Genomic DNA, 16,541 nt, shown 5'->3' on the forward strand with positions numbered 1-16,541 from the left:
TCTATCTCCTAAACCCAAATCATAGACTCTAAACTCAAACGATATATCCAAACCTAATCCCTACGCCCTAAACTCAAATCGTAAACCCTGAACCCAAATCCTATATCCTAAAGGTTTGGGTTAATGTTGATGTTGTTTCTTTAAAGTTTAAGATTTGGGTTTAGATTCTAGGGTTTGAGTTTAAGGTGTAGGGTTTAGGTTTAAAGTTTACAGTTTGGGTTTAAGGTTTAGGATTTAGGATTTGGGTTTAAGATATATGGTTTGGGTTTAGGGTTTAGAGTTTGGGTTTAGAATTTAGGGTTTAGGGCTTAGATTTAAGGTTTAGAGTTTAGAATTAGGGTTTAGTTAGTGACGTTAGCGTTATTAAAATGAACGTCATTATTTTTTTGTATTATTTTAGATTTTTTTAAAAAGAAAAATGTATTTTATTATTTATCTATGTGGCAGTTTGATTGGTAATAAGAGAAAATGCGAATTTAAAAATTCACCTTAGGTGACCCTAAGTTTTATTCTTTAGAAAACTGTAAGAAAAACCAACTGTAACCAGAATCTTATTAATCCTGTTTCTGATTAGTTCTTTGCCTATTCACAAATTTCCTATTCTCAGGTTTTTTTTTTAAAACATAGATGAAAATAACAATTAAGTTGTGTAAACCTGTAAAATAACCTAACAGTAAGCAGAATCTTATTAATCTTGTTTCCGGTTAGTTCTTTGCACATTCACACACTTACTATTCTTAGGGTTTTCGAAAACCACACATGAAAAAAACTTTCGTTCACACTTCGATTCTTGTTTCCAACAGTAAAAACTAATTAAATGAATTTATTCGTGTTAAAAAACAAATCTTTATAATCGTCTCTCCGTAAAAAAATTGTTAGTGCAATCTTTTCTTTGGTCTGTTTCCTTTTGTTTGTTGTTGGATTCTTCTTCGTCTTCGTTGAGGGTTTTCAACAATGGAGTTTGGAGATGATAAGATGCTTTACCTGAGAGACACATGGAAAGAATCAAACATGATCTGCGACGTCACGCCTCTAAACCCTAGCTCTAACGGCGTTTGGCCTTCTCCTAACTTCACAGATCCTAATATAAACGTTCATTTCTGGGACCACGCGTTTCCACACTTACAGTTGATATTTCTCGTCATTTCTTTCCTATGGCAGTTCTTGCATTTCTTCCTCCGCCGTCTCGGCATGATACGTTTCACGTCCCATATGCTTGTGAGTTATTATCACGATGTCTCTAGATTTTGAGTTTGAGGTTTGGTATTTATCTTCCTTTTTTTTTTTTTTTTTGTAGACTGGTGTTCTCTTGAGCAAGTCTTTTATAAATGAGAATACAGCTGCGAGGAGATTCTTCGCTTCAGAGGATTACAAAGAGATTGTGTTTAGTCTTGTTTCTGCTTGCTCTTACATGATGTTCTGGTTCTTGATGGGAGTTAAAATGGACATGGGTTTGATCCGAACCTCGGGGAGGAAAGCTATAACCATTGGTCTCTCCTCTGTGTTACTCTCTATTTTGGTTTGTTCAGTTATCTTTTTCGGAAACTTGAAAGACGTGGGGAACAAGAGATCGGATAATACCCTTAGTTCTTTGGAAGCCGTAGTGGTTTACTCGATACAATGCCTTTCATCTTTCCCCGTCGTTGGAAACCTTCTCTTTGAGCTAAGGCTACAGAACTCAGAGCTAGGTCGTCTCGCCATCTCTGCTGCCGTCATCAGCGACTTCAGCACCTCGGTTCTCTCTTCATCTCTTATCTTCATGAAGGAGCTCAAGGACGAGCAAACACGGCTCGGGAGCATGTTTATTGGAGATGTCATCGCTGGGAACCGTCCTTTGATGCGAGCAGCGGTAGCTGTTCTCTTTGTTTGTGTTGCCATCTATGTTTTCAGACCGTTGATGTTCTACATTATTAGAAAAACACCATCTGGTCGGCCCGTCAGGCCAATCTACCTAGCTATAATCATTGTTATGGTCTCTGGATCAGCCATACTTGCCAACTGGTGCAAACAATCTATTTTCATGGGACCTTTCATATTAGGCCTCGCTGTTCCACATGGCCCTCCTTTAGGCTCAGCGATCGTTCAGAAGTTTGAGTCAGCAATATTCGGCACTTTTCTTCCGTTTTTCGTTGCCTCATCTTCCAGTGAGATAGATATTTGGGCTTTACTTGATTGGAATGCACTCAATGGCATTATATACATCATGGTAACATCTTTTGTCGTCAAGTTTATTTTGACCACTCTTCCTGCTTTGTTCTACGGTATGCCAATGGAAGACTGCTTCGCCATCTCTCTTATTATGTCTTTTAAAGGCATCTTCGAGCTCGGTGCCTACGCCTTGGCCTTCCAAAGAGGGGTATGTAGACACTAGACACACATATACGCCACAACCATATATAATCAATGTTCAAAAAATCATTAGGCAGTAGTTATGCGCTTTCTAGAAAATTAATGCTTAGGCAGGTGTCTATAGTCGCTGCCGTCTAGACTGACTTTTTCAAATTGTTTCATTTATGATTATTTTGCCGTCTAGGTGCACTGACCATAATTATTTTAATACAAAAAACTCTATCTCATGTCTATGTTTTGAACATTTGCAGTCTGTCCGTCCTGAGACCTTCACCGTTGCATGTCTTTACATAACGTTGAACTCCGCAATCGTACCTCCGATTCTGAGGTACTTATACGACCCATCGAGGATGTACGCAGGGTACGAGAAGCGGAACGTGCAGCACCTGAAACCGAACTCCGAGCTGAGGATCTTGTCGTGCATCTACAGAACAGATGACATAAACCCAATGATCAACCTCCTTGAAGCCATATGCCCGTCCCGGGAAGCTCCTGTAGCAGCCTACGTTCTCCACTTGTTAGAGCTCGTGGGGCAAGCCAACCCCATCTTCATTTCCCACAAGTTACAGACTTGCAAAACAGAAGAGACGTCTTTCTCAAACAATGTGGTTCTCTCCTTTGAAAAATTCCACAAAGATTTATTCGGTTCGGTCTTCGTAAGCACATTCACGGCCGTGTCTATGCCCGATACGATGCATGGAGACGTATGCATGCTTGCGTTAAACAACACTACTTCTCTCATACTCCTTCCTTTTCACCAGACTTGGTCTGCTGACGGCTCCGCTCTCATCTCGGACAGCAACATGATCAGGAACCTTAACAAGAGCGTTCTTCAAGTAGCGCCATGCTCTGTCGGAATCTTTGTCTATAGAAGCAGCCACGGTCGGAGAAACATCAATGACACGGTTTTAAACATGTCATCCTACAAAGTATGTATGATCTTCATTGGTGGTAAAGACGATAGAGAAGCCGTGACACTTGCGACAAGAATGTCACGTGACCCTAGAATTAACCTGACCGTGGTCCGAATGACTACTGTCGATGATAAAGTAAAAGAAATCTCGGAGTGGGATAAAATGCTTGACGATGAACATCTTAGAGAGATGAAGAGCAACGCATCAGTAGATGTCTTTTATACTGAAAAGGCGATCTTAGACGCTACTGAGACACCGGGTGTGATGAAATCGTTGGCGAGTGAGTTCGATATGTTCGTAGTGGGGAGAGGAAAAGGGAGGAAGAGTGTGTACACGGATGGGCTTGAGGAGTGGAGTGAGTTTAAGGAGCTTGGTGTTATTGGTGATTTACTGGCTTCACATGATATCAATTCTCAGGCTTCTGTTTTGGTTATACAACAACAACAGCTTATGATCTAGGTCCATGTTCCTTGTTACTTACGCAATTCATTTGTAGTCTTACCAATTTTCTTTTCACTATAGTCATTCGAAAGTTAATTGTAATTATGATATCCTTTTGTAAATTTCACTTAATCCATTCAAATTTTACTTTCTGGAATACTCAGTTTCTCGTTAAGATAAAGCTTTGTTCATCAGAAGATTGGTGTATATATCATCAACATAATGTGGATTCACCCATGATGTGAAGACTACTTCTCTGTTTGATGAGATCATTGACATGTGACACTCACTCATGTTGTTGAGCTACTAAAACAGAAACTCTAGTTCTTAGATCTTAGATCTTTAGATGCAAGCAGCTCCGGTCTAACATTTTCAATTTTTGTCTTATTATGTTCACTTAAAACTTTGTGTCTTTTTATTCATGTGAAATTTTATAGTGTTATATATACAATTAAAATTTTCATTTAAAATCATGATGTGCTAAGCGGTGGGTTTTTTTACCTATGCTCTGGACCGGCCATGGATGCTAGCAAACCGGATGCCTCCTAACTCCTGAAGCTCCATCCACACAGCCAATCCAGAGAAACCCCCAGTGATTCATCATCATTGTGATCTTTCTCCCTATAATCACCAAGTCAATACTTTTTCACCACCAATCTTTATTGTGGTGACCACCGTTGAGAATCTTCTCCGAGTAGGTGAAACTTTCGGCCGTGGAATATGTTTCCTCCAAATCATTCAAGACTCTGTCAACACTAAGTTTTAAATTTTGTTTTTAGTTTTTCAAAATTTAAGATTTTTAATTTATTCATTTTAAGTTTTAATCTAATACTCTTAACAGGTTGGTTAATTTGTTCCGAATCAGGTTGGACTGAGCCAACTATTGAAACGAGTAGATATAAAAAGTTGGTTGAGAGTGAACAATATTTCTAATTGAACCGCTTATTTGATAAATAAAAAATAAATTTATTTTATAAAAGAAAAGGTATTTAAGAGTTAGTTGTGAGGAGAAGGGGGTCGTTACTAGTTATTCGTTACTCATCCATCAAGATTGAAAACAGAGCAGCGAAGGTTTAAGAAAAAAATGAAGAAAGTGATGAAGATCATCAAGCCGAAGCCTGATCCAAAGCAACGCTTACGTGATTGGCAACGTAAACTTCGCCAGGAGTGCCGTGACATCGAACGCCAAATCCGAGGTTCTACCTTTTCTCATCTCTTCCTCCTCCTCCTCGGTGAATGAATTTAGGGTTTTTTTAGATTCAAGAAAAAAAAAAGTTTTCAAATTTGACGAAACTAGGGTGATGGGTTTGGTTGATTCCACTCAAAACTGCGAGAAATCACTCTGAATCGGGTTGGGATCGGACGATGATCGCGAATCGCAAGTGTTCTTTTTGATTTTGAGATTCTTGGTTTTTTCAGATATAGAGAAAGAAGAGAGAACGGTACATAAAGCTATTAAAGAGGCTGTTAAGCGGAATGATATGGTCTCAGCTAAGGTAGACTCTTAATAAAAATGTAATCTTTGGCTCTTTTCAAAATGTGTTTAGTGATTTTGGTTATGTGGTCTTGTTACAGGCGCTTGCTAAGGCGATTGTGAGTTCGAGGAGAACAGTTAACAAGTTATATGAAAACAAGGCTCAGATGAATTCTATATCAATGCATCTCGGAGAGAGTATTGGTATATAAAAGCTTTTTTTCATTGGCATGATTTTGAGAGCTTTCATCACTTTGTCTGCAATGTGACTCACTTGTGTATCCTTTACTTTTTTTCTGTTGAATCTTCAGCTGTTGCTGGAACAGTTGGGAATCTGTCCAAGAGTACAGAGGTTATGAAGCTTGTTAATAATCTCATGAAGGCTCCACAAATGGCTGCAATTATGCAGGAGTTCGGCAAAGAGATGACTAAGGTCTCTTCATTGGTTTCCCTTTCTCTCTCTCTCTCATTTCATCATGTATGCTTATCGATGATAATCACACGGTTCACACCTTTAAAGCATGGCATTACTTTTTTTGATACTTGATATTAGTATTGTTTTTTTTCATCTGAGCCTGTTTGAAATTGTTTGGCTTTACATAATCCTGAGTGAATCTTTTGTTGCTTTGGTATGCAGGCTGGAGTTATTGAGGAGTTTGTGATTGATGCCATTGACAATGCACTAGATTCTGAGGGTATGGAAGAAGAGATCGACGAGGAGGTTGATAAAGTATTGACTGCTATTGCTGGAGAAACCGCTGCTGAGCTCCCAGAAGCTGTCAGGAAAGAAAGGATAAAGGTACCTACGCAGAAGACCAAAGTGCATTGCATGATTCTGAGAGAAAGAACACAAAGTTTGATACTTTTTTATGTTTTTTTTTCTTGCAGGAAGAGGCAATTGCAGAAGGTGTTGATTATGATGAGGAAGAATTGGAAGAGATTCAGCTCGGCTTGCTAAAGTTAAATCCTAACTGATTCCAATGATTCTTTACACACCATTACTCTTGAAAGGAAATGAGTATATAAGGAGGTTGCAGCCAGCCAGTGTATTGTATATAATATTAGTTGAATTACTGTATACAATGCAACCATAAGCCACCTTTTGTTAACAAAATTTCGTTTCTTGGAGTTATTGAAAACAATCCGAGTGCTATAAACTCCACTTTGTGTTTTCAAAGAACCACCTAAACCTGTACGATCGAAAGTTGGCCATTAACAGAGATGCTCATGAACTGAAACCAAACACTTGATAACATCACTCACTCACCATCCATCATATATCATCAGTCCCAGAAGTAATTAGAGTAAAACAAAAATAACTGGCGTTACAGTTAGATACATTGTCTTCACCTTTATTATACATCAGTTACTTCATTGTTAAGTTTACAAGTTAGTGTATTATAACCATATGGTATTTGAGAGATTCTACGAGTTTGTTAGGTACATGCATCCATCTTAATTTAACCTGGCTGGATTGACTCTCTGCATACACTTTTCTAGAACAATTCATCGAGCCAGTAACACAATTTCTTTTGCTCTTTTACGATTCAATCTTAATGACTAATGCATATTTTTGGTCAAAATTTCCATGTGCATTTTAGTCAACAAATTGTAAATGCTGAGAAAAATATATATTAAAAAGGGATAAATAAATAATTATGGGAATAGACCTTTTGTTGATATTTAAAGGTTGGATTTCTAAATTTTTGGGGTTTATGGCTTAGAAACTTGAGTAATGGCTTACACGATTATATCATTTTGTTTGTTTTTAAAATATTGGTAGATTTAGAAAATTTGACTAAAATATTTTTCTTAATATTCCATATTCCTAACTTAGGAAACATATCAAGCCAAGATAATTAATATTTAAATACTCCTATATAATATCTAGAGACATTTTGGAAATGTATCTTTCATTTATATTTTAGATTGACACGATTTTAATTTTGTTATAAATTAAATATAACTGCATGCTAACTCTATTAATACCTCTCTTTCTACCCCAATACTCGAACAAATCATTAAAGAAAAGAAATGGAAGCTAAAACATTTCTTCCGCATTTCATCCTCTTCGTTTTCATCTGTTCTCACTCAGCTTCTTCAAGGATCCTAAACAAACCCTCAAACTTCTCATCGTCTGCAAGTTTGCCGAGTAGAAATGCGGAGAGACTGATCAGATCCTTCAATCTCATGCCTGAGCATGACGTCAATATCATCACAAAGGGAAGCCCTGATGCTCCACGACTCGTTGAAAGCCAAATCAATTTTCAGGAAATGATCGGTATGAGAAACACATCAGGTGGTCCTTCTGTCCAAGAGTTCGGCCACTATGCCGGTTACTACAGCCTCACTCGTTCGAAATCAGCCAAGTAATATTTCCGGTTTAATCAGGATGTGTTTTAATTAAATCGGTTTAGTCGTTGGTCGAAAATTTAGCACTTAACCAATTGATTTTGTTTTGTTTTTAATGTGCATGTTTTGTTTTCCTACAGGATGTTCTATTTCTTCTTTGAGTCACGGACCAACAATAGCGATCCGGTTGTGATATGGTTATCCGGTGGACCGGGTTGTAGTAGCAGTGTGGCTCTGTTCTATGAGAACGGTCCTTTCACAATATCGGATGATCTCTCTCTTTCTTGGAACGATTTTGGTTGGGACAAGGTTTGTTGGTTTAGTTTAGATGGGACAAGCGTGTTTCTTGTAACACAAGAAACATATTATAATCTACAACCTTCCTATAACTCAACTACTATTTCTTGTTACGCAATGCACATGTTGATATACAATATTCTTATTACTCAATTACTTTTGTTCCGATAGGTATCCAATCTAATATACGTGGACCAACCGGTCGGGACCGGTTTCAGTTACGTATCGGACCTTAGCGATCTCCGGCACGACGAGACTGGTGTCAGCAACGATCTTTACGATTTCTTACAGGTTTGACTGTTATTTAAATATTGCAAAATGATTGTTATTATAATTTCAATGATTTGAGGTTTTATTTAAATATTGGTAGGCCTTTTTCAAAGAACATCCCAAATATGCAAAAAATGATTTCTATATTACTGGTGAATCTTATGCTGGCCACTACATTCCGGCTTTGGCTTCACGAGTTCACAGTGGCAACAAGAATAACGAAGGAGTTCCAATCAACCTTAAGGTAAATCTTATATTGTCGTTTCTTTAGTGACCAAATTTCTGGTTTAATCTTGGTTTAAAATCAGGGTTTTGCGATTGGTAACGGTTTAACCAATCCGGAGATTCAATATGGTGCATATGGGGATTATGCACTGGAAATGAAGTTGATTTCTGAGTCTGATCACGAGAGTCTCAAACAAGACTATGCTGATTGTCAAAGTGTCACCAAACAATGCAGTAACTTCCATAATTTTTTTGAATTTTTTGTGATTCAGGTTCAGACTTAAAAGCTTTGAATCTATTAGAAAAAAATTGTTTTTTTCAATTTCAGACCTTAATGGTGGTGAAGAATGTACTTCTGCTTACCGAACTTGCAACAACATCTTCGACCAGATAATGAGCAAAATAGAAGGCACAAATGTAAGCGTAGTTATAGAGAACACACCAGTTAAACAATTTCTCCCTGTGTTTGACACGAAAAAAAAAAAACTATTTCTCTATGTTTTTTTTTTTTACAAATATTTTCTCGGTTATTTTGAAGTACTATGACGTGAGGAAGAAATGTGTGGGAGATTTGTGCTATGACTTTTCGAAGATGGAAACATTCTTGAACCAAGAAAACGTCCGCAAAGCGCTAGGGGTTCGAGATGTCAAATTTGTGTCGTGTAGTACCACAGTTTATGATGGAATGCTGGAGGATTGGATGGTTAATCTTGCTGTCAAGATTCCAGCTCTTGTCGAAGATGGAATCAATGTCCTTGTCTATGCCGGAGAATATGATCTCATATGTAACTGGCTTGGTAAGATTGATCATATATTGTTGCCACGATACGTCGCATGTTATGTTTATAAATTTGATTCCGGTTTAGGTATCAACCGGGAACCGAACAAAAGGTCGTGGGTGCAGTTTCATTTGCATATATTTGGTCTTTTCCGGTTTGAATCTACTTTAGCTGAGCGATTGATTGATGCAATTTACATGGTATATGCAGGTAACTCAAGGTGGGTTGAGCAGATGAATTGGTCAGGCCAAAAGGATTTTGGAGCAACCAAGACAGTACCGTTCTTGGTAGATGGTAAAGAAGCCGGTTTAATGAAGAATCACGGTCCTCTCACTTTTCTTAAGGTAAACCGAATAATGCCGATGACTAATGTAAATACGATTGAAAATAGACTTTTTCCTTCCATTTTCTAATTTCAATGTTTGGGATAGGTTCATGACGCTGGACACTTGGTTCCCATGGATCAGCCAAAGGCTTCTTTGCAAATGCTTCAGACTTGGATGCAAGGAAAACTCGCTGCTCCTGGTGCAACAGGTCGTCCGTGATTCTAAAGTCTAAGCCGAATATTTGTTAAGAGAATAAAAACTGGTTGTTTAATCATTTTCTAATAATCTCTTAACTAAGATTAAAAGATATTTCGGTTCGATAATTCAAAAGCGCTCTTTTATAATTTTCTATGCGTGTGCCTACATTAATGAATATCTATCTATATATATTTCTACTATATAATTTCAGCTAAATTGAAGCAATTCAAAGTTGTCCACGTCAGCTAAAATATTCACAACCAATCATTCAGCCACGTCATTTAACCTACCTCGCCGTCTGCGTAACCAAATTGTCTGTGTAACCAAATCGTCACGGTTTCAAATCTTCTTATACTTTCTTCATCAATCTCTGTTATTAATCTCTCGAGTTAACGCATTATCTTAAATCATTCTTTCAATTCCCAGAATCAATCACTATAGATTTGTTCTCCGTCCGTTTCAAAGATCCATAACACCACCACTATAAATCTGCGGGAAGTGCAGCCCTCACCACATATCGTCAAAGCAACCCATTCACTCAAATATGACATCTTTGTCAATTGACATGATTCAGATTACTAGAAGATTTCTAAGAAGAGAGCAGAAGAGATCGTAAAACTACAAACCCAACGACGATGACGAAGAAGATGAATCGATGAAGCCACAAGTTGTAACCATTCATAAGATCTTCTCAGATGCTAACATGCCGCCGAACTTTGACGAAATCGATGAGAAAGAAGGGTCCAACGATGATTCTGATGGTGAAGACCACAGAAGATTCAATCTGGAATCACCGAGGCTTTTGTAGAACTGATGATTTCAAGGTAATACTTATCTTTTTATTAAGATTTTGGTTGAACTCTGAAATGTAGAAAGAGTGTAACAGATGATGGATCTCACTGTAATTCCATTTGCAGAAGCATTCAAAATTTCTCTCGTCTTTCATGAAGAATAAAAGAGATGATGCAATGGTGATATATATTTAGCATAGAAAACCTATTCTGATATGCAAAATTTAGAATAATAGTTTTGAGTTTCCATGATCGTGTCTCGGTATTATCAGCACATAAGCGTCTTATTGCTCAGGTGCCAGCAGAAGAGTAAGTTTGAATGAAGGCCAAGGATCAAGCCAGAACGGCAAAACATTTGGTATGGTACTGGCCAAACTCACTAACCATTTTTTTTCCTGTGCGCGTTGCTTTTGATGATTACTCACTATAAGTCTGTAACAATTCGTTAACCTTGCTCAGATAGGATATATTAAATCTCCAAGCTATTTGAATTCCAATGAGAAGATTTTTATAGGTGTTGCCACTAAAGGAGGTATGGTTTCCTCAATACTGAATCCGGTTTAGTCCTCTTTTTCTGATTGTTTGGTGTGTTTTTTCCTCCTTTTATTAACCTACTCAGTTTTTTCTCCCTGAACTAATCAAATTATAGTGGTCAAGATTTTTAGTGTTGTAAGTTTTGTTTATCCTTCTTTTTCAATATTTTTGTCTCTGATAATATTACCTCTGATTCATATTTTTGGTTCTCGAACAGGTAAACAAGGCTTCGCATGCTCAGAAGTTTCTGAATGCTTCAAGGTTAAACGAAGCTTAATATAGCTAGAATCTTCGTACATTGTTCGCATGTATATTCATGAGTCGCCCGTCTTATTTAGCCATCTAAATCTGTTTTTTTTTTTATGTTGGAACATCCATCAGTGTAAAATAAGAGAAGAAAAGAAGTATTCTTCTCAGAGTTCGGGCAAACAATGAAAACAGACTTTTAAGTCTGTAACGTATATAAATGATCAATATATAATTTGATTCTATCATGAAGAGAAATTAAAGGTCTTAGCAGTTTGGGTATGACTCCTACTTCCACCTGTTCGAAATAAACAAAAAACAAACGAAACAAGAGTTATAACTCATAAGATTTCAAAGACATTATACAGTTAACACAGAATGCATTATCTTCAAATGTAAAATTAATGTTATGATAAACAACAAGATACGTTCATTACAATTTATATGTTTTTGAATATAATATTATTAAATTATTATTTAAAGTTGATATTACATATGAGAGTATCATCATTTAGAGGTGTTATTGGTTTATGTATTTAAACTGATTTTAGAAATACGGATAGTATTTACAAATTCAAGTAAACTATACATATTTTCAAATCTAACCTACAAATTTAATTAGTATTTACAGATCCAGAGGTTTTTTCTTCGGATTTTAGTTTTTATATTTTTAGCAAATAAATCTATAAAAGAACATTTCAAATATGAAATTGAATCCATTAATAAATTTGTATATGATTAGATAACACTTGATTTAAATTAGAATTTATAAATCATGAAATCAATAAGACATGATTGTGATATGGATTTTAAAATTGTAGAACCAATAATACTAGATTTAATTTAGATTTTCAAATATATTAAAATACATCAACCAATAATCCCCTCTGAATTTGTGTTTTATTGCCGATCATGTATAAAAAATAAAATACAAAATATGATAATTTATTCCACATAATTACATAAGAAGTAAACTAAGTACTTCAACTCAAAAGAAGAAGAAGATCAATTGCATCATTATTGTTTTACTGAGTATGTTTATTCTTCCATAGATAAAATAACCAAAGTTCTTTTCTACGTTGATCACAAATTTTGAAATTATATTAGCATTTTCAAAATAAAGTAATGTAGGAAAATATTGAATTAAAACTACCCAAAATAAAACTAAATAGAAAAGAAAACCATTCATAATACATAATGAAAATCAACAAATTTAGGATATGTAATCCGCGCGTAACACGGAAAAAAAATCTAGTATATATTATAATAAAAAACACTTGTCTCTCCCCACAGCTTTCCACATCATTTTTGAGGATGGAGCATTTTTGGACATATTTTAATTATTCTCCAATTTTTTCGTTAACGAACGCTTAAGTGGGTCATCGCAATTTCTAACTTTTAACCCAAACCAGGTTATGTCTATAACTAGGCTTATGTTCTCTTTTTTTTATTCAGGCCCAACGTATCATTGCTTAGTGCTTAGACCCATTAGGAATATCAACATAGATTAACATCGTCGCCGACCCTTCCCTTCCCTGAAGCCTCCTCCGATGAACTTCCTGTAACGCCGTCTTTCTCCATTGATTTATACCTTAAATCCGTTCATTAACTAGCTTGACTCCACGCCTCCCACTCTATAGCATCTTTATACGCAACCGACGGGAGGGCTCCGAGCGTTATACAGCTCCATCTCTGTGAGTATTGTCTCTGGTGATTACTAACTCCAAAAATGGAAACTTCCTACTCTTTTCTTGGTGATTTGAAAGCCTGTAGCTGTTCAAGTTCAACAACAACAGAGCTTTGTCTTCTTAGGTTCTCGGAGAAATGCCAAGAGAGGAAGCGAGCTGATGGGGGTTGACATGCTATTCCTTGACGAAAGGTAATCACTGCCGGATCATCTCATTCAAACTATCGATTCTTATGCAAGGGTCCGTCAGTGCGAACCATCTCAACAATTTCAGTGACCGTTTCAGTCTACAGGATGAGCGGTTTCGACGTAAAGCGGAGCAACAACATTTGGCACTTATTTTTAAAAGTTATCAAGAGTCCGCTAAGCTGATACTAACTGAAGTTTTCCTTTTCCGTCATACGGCCAACTGCTTGCTTTGGCGAACAGAAACAGACAGCTACCTGGTATGTTTTTGTGATTGTTTAATCTCGCGTGGTTATAGTCCATATTGATACGTATGCCTACCGCGTCTCAATATCATTGCATTTTTGCAGGGATGTAACCGTCTGTGTCAGTATGTTTAACCCCTTGGCTTGCCTTCATAACAAATTTGAAAGCTACGGAAGTGAACCAAATATTGTCCTTGGAGGTTATAAACTTGCTACTATGTGTAGTTTATGCATATTAATTAATATAGCTTTGGAGTAATGCATTGCAAAAATGTTTTCACCAGACATAGCTTCACATAAACTTAATACATTATTTGTAGGTGGGCTATTTCTTATTAGCTAAACGCCATTTCGTCCACTTAGAATATATTGGCATCTGATTTCCTCTTTCTTTGTCGTAACTATGGGTCTGTTTTGTTAACCAGTTGTCAGAGAAACAAAGTCGTCAAATTAAGCTCCTCCAACGAAAAAATTATTTGGGTAATATTTCTGTATGATTATTTTGCCATACAATATGCTTCTTTCATGAATTAGTTTTGCCATTTCTTGGCTTTTGTGCTCAAAATATCAGTAATTTTTTTCTTCTTCATCTCTCTTTCTGCAGTTCGGATTTAAAAGACAATGTTTTGTCATTCTCACTGGTTTGTTGCTTGATAATTGCATCTTGAACAACAAAGAAAAGAGTTATATGTTCTGTTTTTTTTTTTACTTTTAAATTTGGGGTTTCTACGATCTTTCAGAACAGGGTGGGTGGTACTGGAATGGACATGAGAAGCACAGCCAAGGTAATCTTTTTATTTTATTTATACGTTGATGAAAAAGTTAGCAAATTTCCTCCGATCTAATGACAAAGTTTAATGATCTCTGTTTGGTTTACTTTTACACTCTCCCTGGATCTGCAACCAACCATCAAAACTCCCAAAAAAGGAACTATGATGGTTCCAACACTTGGTGAAGCTCCTCGGGAAGATAGTGAAGTGATCTTATAGTAAGGCCTCTCCTGCAAACCAAGTAAGAAAACAGTGGTCTCACAGCTCTTGCTTACTACATGTAACGCTACATCTGAAGGACTATATGAAACAACTTTAATCCCATCGTGCTTATAATCGCATGCTTACTTCCAGCCTTGCAGATTATACCATCAGCTCCTGCTAACAACAACAACACATGCCACAATGCATTTGTTGAAAGGCACAATAGAGGAGGAAGCGAAAGCTAAGAAAATTAATATCACATGTATGAGGACGAGATCACATGATTGGTCTATATGAAGCTCTGCGGGTTTAGCCTCAGGCATGTAAGAGACGGGGCTCCATTATAGGTGGCAATATATTCTGCACCATATGCTTTTGTATCTAAAAGAAAACTAAACTCTTAGTTACAAGAGTGTAACGTTCTACACAGCAGAAAACAATACACTTAACAAAAACATTTACTTAGACAAACAACTGCACGACCATAATTTACAGATGAAACCACCCTCCCCACATGCCTTCCATAACAAAACTAACGTAATAAAATGTTGCCAATATAGTTTATAAACAAGATACGACAAAAAATAGATCCAAACATGTGCCACCAAATAGGTTTAAGATTCTCTCGGCCCAAGTCACCACAAATCTAAAAACACAACAATTATGCTCTAAAAGACTAAAACAAATACACATGAGAAATATAAAATTAAGCAATATGTAAACACATGTAGCAACTATATGTAACCCAAGGCTGCGTAAAATGGAAGTTTCATCCTTAACTCTAATCAGATCAAAGAGGTGTGGAAAACATCTCCGGGTGTCTTCACTTTCTCCTTCGATCTTTCTTAATGATTGGTTTGTTTTCATTATAGAAATTGAATTTGGTGAAAAGTTAATTAACAAATAAGAATTTATTGAAATATTTTACATGATCTAATCCAAAATATAAAACTATAAAATATTTATAAGAACGAAAAATATCCATTTATGATATTATTTTTGACGTTTCATCAAAACTCGACCAATAAAACAAAAGAAATATCATGGAATTTTTTTTTGGTGGTTACCAAACTCAATCTTAAAAATATTCACATGAAAATCGAAAGAATAAAGCTAATAATGGTTCTTAAGAAATCTGCTTGCTCTATAACATTCTAAAACTCAAAACTGCTTTTAAAAAAAATAATGCAATGACCTTCCAAACAAATAAATGAACCATAATTTACTAAATTTCGCCTATAATTAATGTCTTTGCTATCCCAGCAAAAAGTCATCATTATTTACATATGTCAAAACATTAGATAAGTGTTACTAAGCAAACCAAAAAATCTCACCACCATTTTTAGAGCTAAAGAATCAAAATTTAAAGTGCCAATATCAACACAAACAACTTCAAACACATACCACTCATTAGACTACACAATCAACAACTATCCCGTGCGTAGCGCGGACAAACCACTAGTATATATATATATAGCAAAGTTATGTCATGTAAAAAGATTGAGAGTTGACCAAACACGTAAGAAAAAAAACGTAACCAGTCGTTCAAAATTTTTTTTTAAAATTTCCTGGAGGGTCTCATTCTTGTAGTGAGTCGATGATATATGTGCTGCAAATATTTGTGAAGTGTCAAACAAATTTCTGTATTTGGGACATATATATATGGACCGATATTCTTATATGGTAGGCTATGTTTTATACCATTGTATTCATCATCTCCCTCAAAATAAAAATCGTCAAAAATTTCTTCAAAAAATTTGGTTGGATTAGAACGTTTTTTGAATATTCGTCGACGAAGGAGAACATATTTGTCATTGTGGCGCTTTGGTGAAAAAGAAAATAGGTCTAAGAGCAACTCCAATGGTGTTATCACTATTGGAATCCTTAGCATTAAAATAATATATATATATATTTTTTTAAAAAAAGTTAAGGACCCTAAGCATTAATGTAGGTCCAATGGTGTTATCCGAAATGGAGTCCTTAGAATTTTTTTTTTTTATTTGAATCTTTGAAATATTAAAATTTTATTTAATATTAAATAAAAATTTTCATTTATTGAAAGACTAAATATAAACATACAATAACTAAACATCTTCATCATTACCAAACTTGTTCCAAATATTTTGAATCAAATCATATTTCAATTGTGCATGTATGTGCGGGTCACGAACACGCCGCCGTATGTCAAGCATAGTACGGAGATTTGAAGTCGTGGGAGAAATTGACATATCCACCTGTGAACTTCTACTCGAG

The 16,541-nt window shown here is 36.0% G+C and overlaps 4 protein-coding genes across 11 annotated transcripts; all 4 read left to right on the plus strand.

Moving 5' to 3' along the window:
* Positions 1-954: 954 nt before the first annotated feature.
* On the plus strand, positions 955-3,722 carry LOC106326661 (cation/H(+) antiporter 3). Its single transcript, XM_013764576.1, has 3 exons — positions 955-1,218; positions 1,298-2,356; positions 2,601-3,722. Exons 1-3 carry the CDS (start codon positions 955-957, stop codon positions 3,720-3,722), a joined length of 2,445 nt encoding a protein of 814 aa, XP_013620030.1.
* A 1,021-nt stretch (positions 3,723-4,743) lies between these two features.
* On the plus strand, positions 4,744-6,317 carry LOC106325874 (vacuolar protein sorting-associated protein 24 homolog 1). The gene is made up of 6 exons (XM_013763925.1): positions 4,744-4,900; positions 5,124-5,200; positions 5,280-5,382; positions 5,490-5,611; positions 5,816-5,977; positions 6,067-6,317. The coding sequence occupies exons 1-6, from the start codon at positions 4,789-4,791 to the stop codon at positions 6,151-6,153; spliced, it is 663 nt and encodes a 220-aa protein (XP_013619379.1). The 5' UTR covers positions 4,744-4,788; the 3' UTR covers positions 6,154-6,317.
* An 866-nt stretch (positions 6,318-7,183) lies between these two features.
* Positions 7,184-9,780, plus strand: LOC106325399 (serine carboxypeptidase-like 47). Its single transcript, XM_013763456.1, has 9 exons — positions 7,184-7,547; positions 7,671-7,839; positions 7,999-8,118; positions 8,198-8,341; positions 8,406-8,556; positions 8,651-8,739; positions 8,861-9,119; positions 9,312-9,445; positions 9,533-9,780. The coding sequence occupies exons 1-9, from the start codon at positions 7,213-7,215 to the stop codon at positions 9,644-9,646; spliced, it is 1,515 nt and encodes a 504-aa protein (XP_013618910.1). The 5' UTR covers positions 7,184-7,212; the 3' UTR covers positions 9,647-9,780.
* A 2,893-nt stretch (positions 9,781-12,673) lies between these two features.
* Positions 12,674-14,613, plus strand: LOC106325306. 8 transcript variants are annotated; one of them, XM_013763348.1, is made up of 10 exons: positions 12,674-12,890; positions 13,009-13,075; positions 13,170-13,329; positions 13,420-13,439; positions 13,740-13,794; positions 13,919-13,955; positions 14,055-14,099; positions 14,242-14,325; positions 14,439-14,446; positions 14,482-14,613. In XM_013763348.1, exons 2-8 carry the CDS (start codon positions 13,044-13,046, stop codon positions 14,301-14,303), a joined length of 411 nt encoding a protein of 136 aa, XP_013618802.1. In that variant the 5' UTR covers positions 12,674-12,890; positions 13,009-13,043; the 3' UTR covers positions 14,304-14,325; positions 14,439-14,446; positions 14,482-14,613. The 8 variants fall into 8 exon arrangements, 3 of the variants coding, with proteins under 3 accessions (XP_013618802.1, XP_013618800.1, XP_013618801.1); XM_013763346.1 differs by having other exon boundaries at positions 14,439-14,613; XM_013763347.1 differs by having other exon boundaries at positions 12,678-12,906; positions 14,439-14,613.
* The last annotated feature ends 1,928 nt before the right edge of the window (positions 14,614-16,541 follow it).

The sequence above is a fragment of the Brassica oleracea genome, chromosome C2, assembly GCF_000695525.1.
Source record: "Brassica oleracea var. oleracea cultivar TO1000 chromosome C2, BOL, whole genome shotgun sequence".
NCBI classification, from domain to species: domain Eukaryota; kingdom Viridiplantae; phylum Streptophyta; class Magnoliopsida; order Brassicales; family Brassicaceae; genus Brassica; species Brassica oleracea.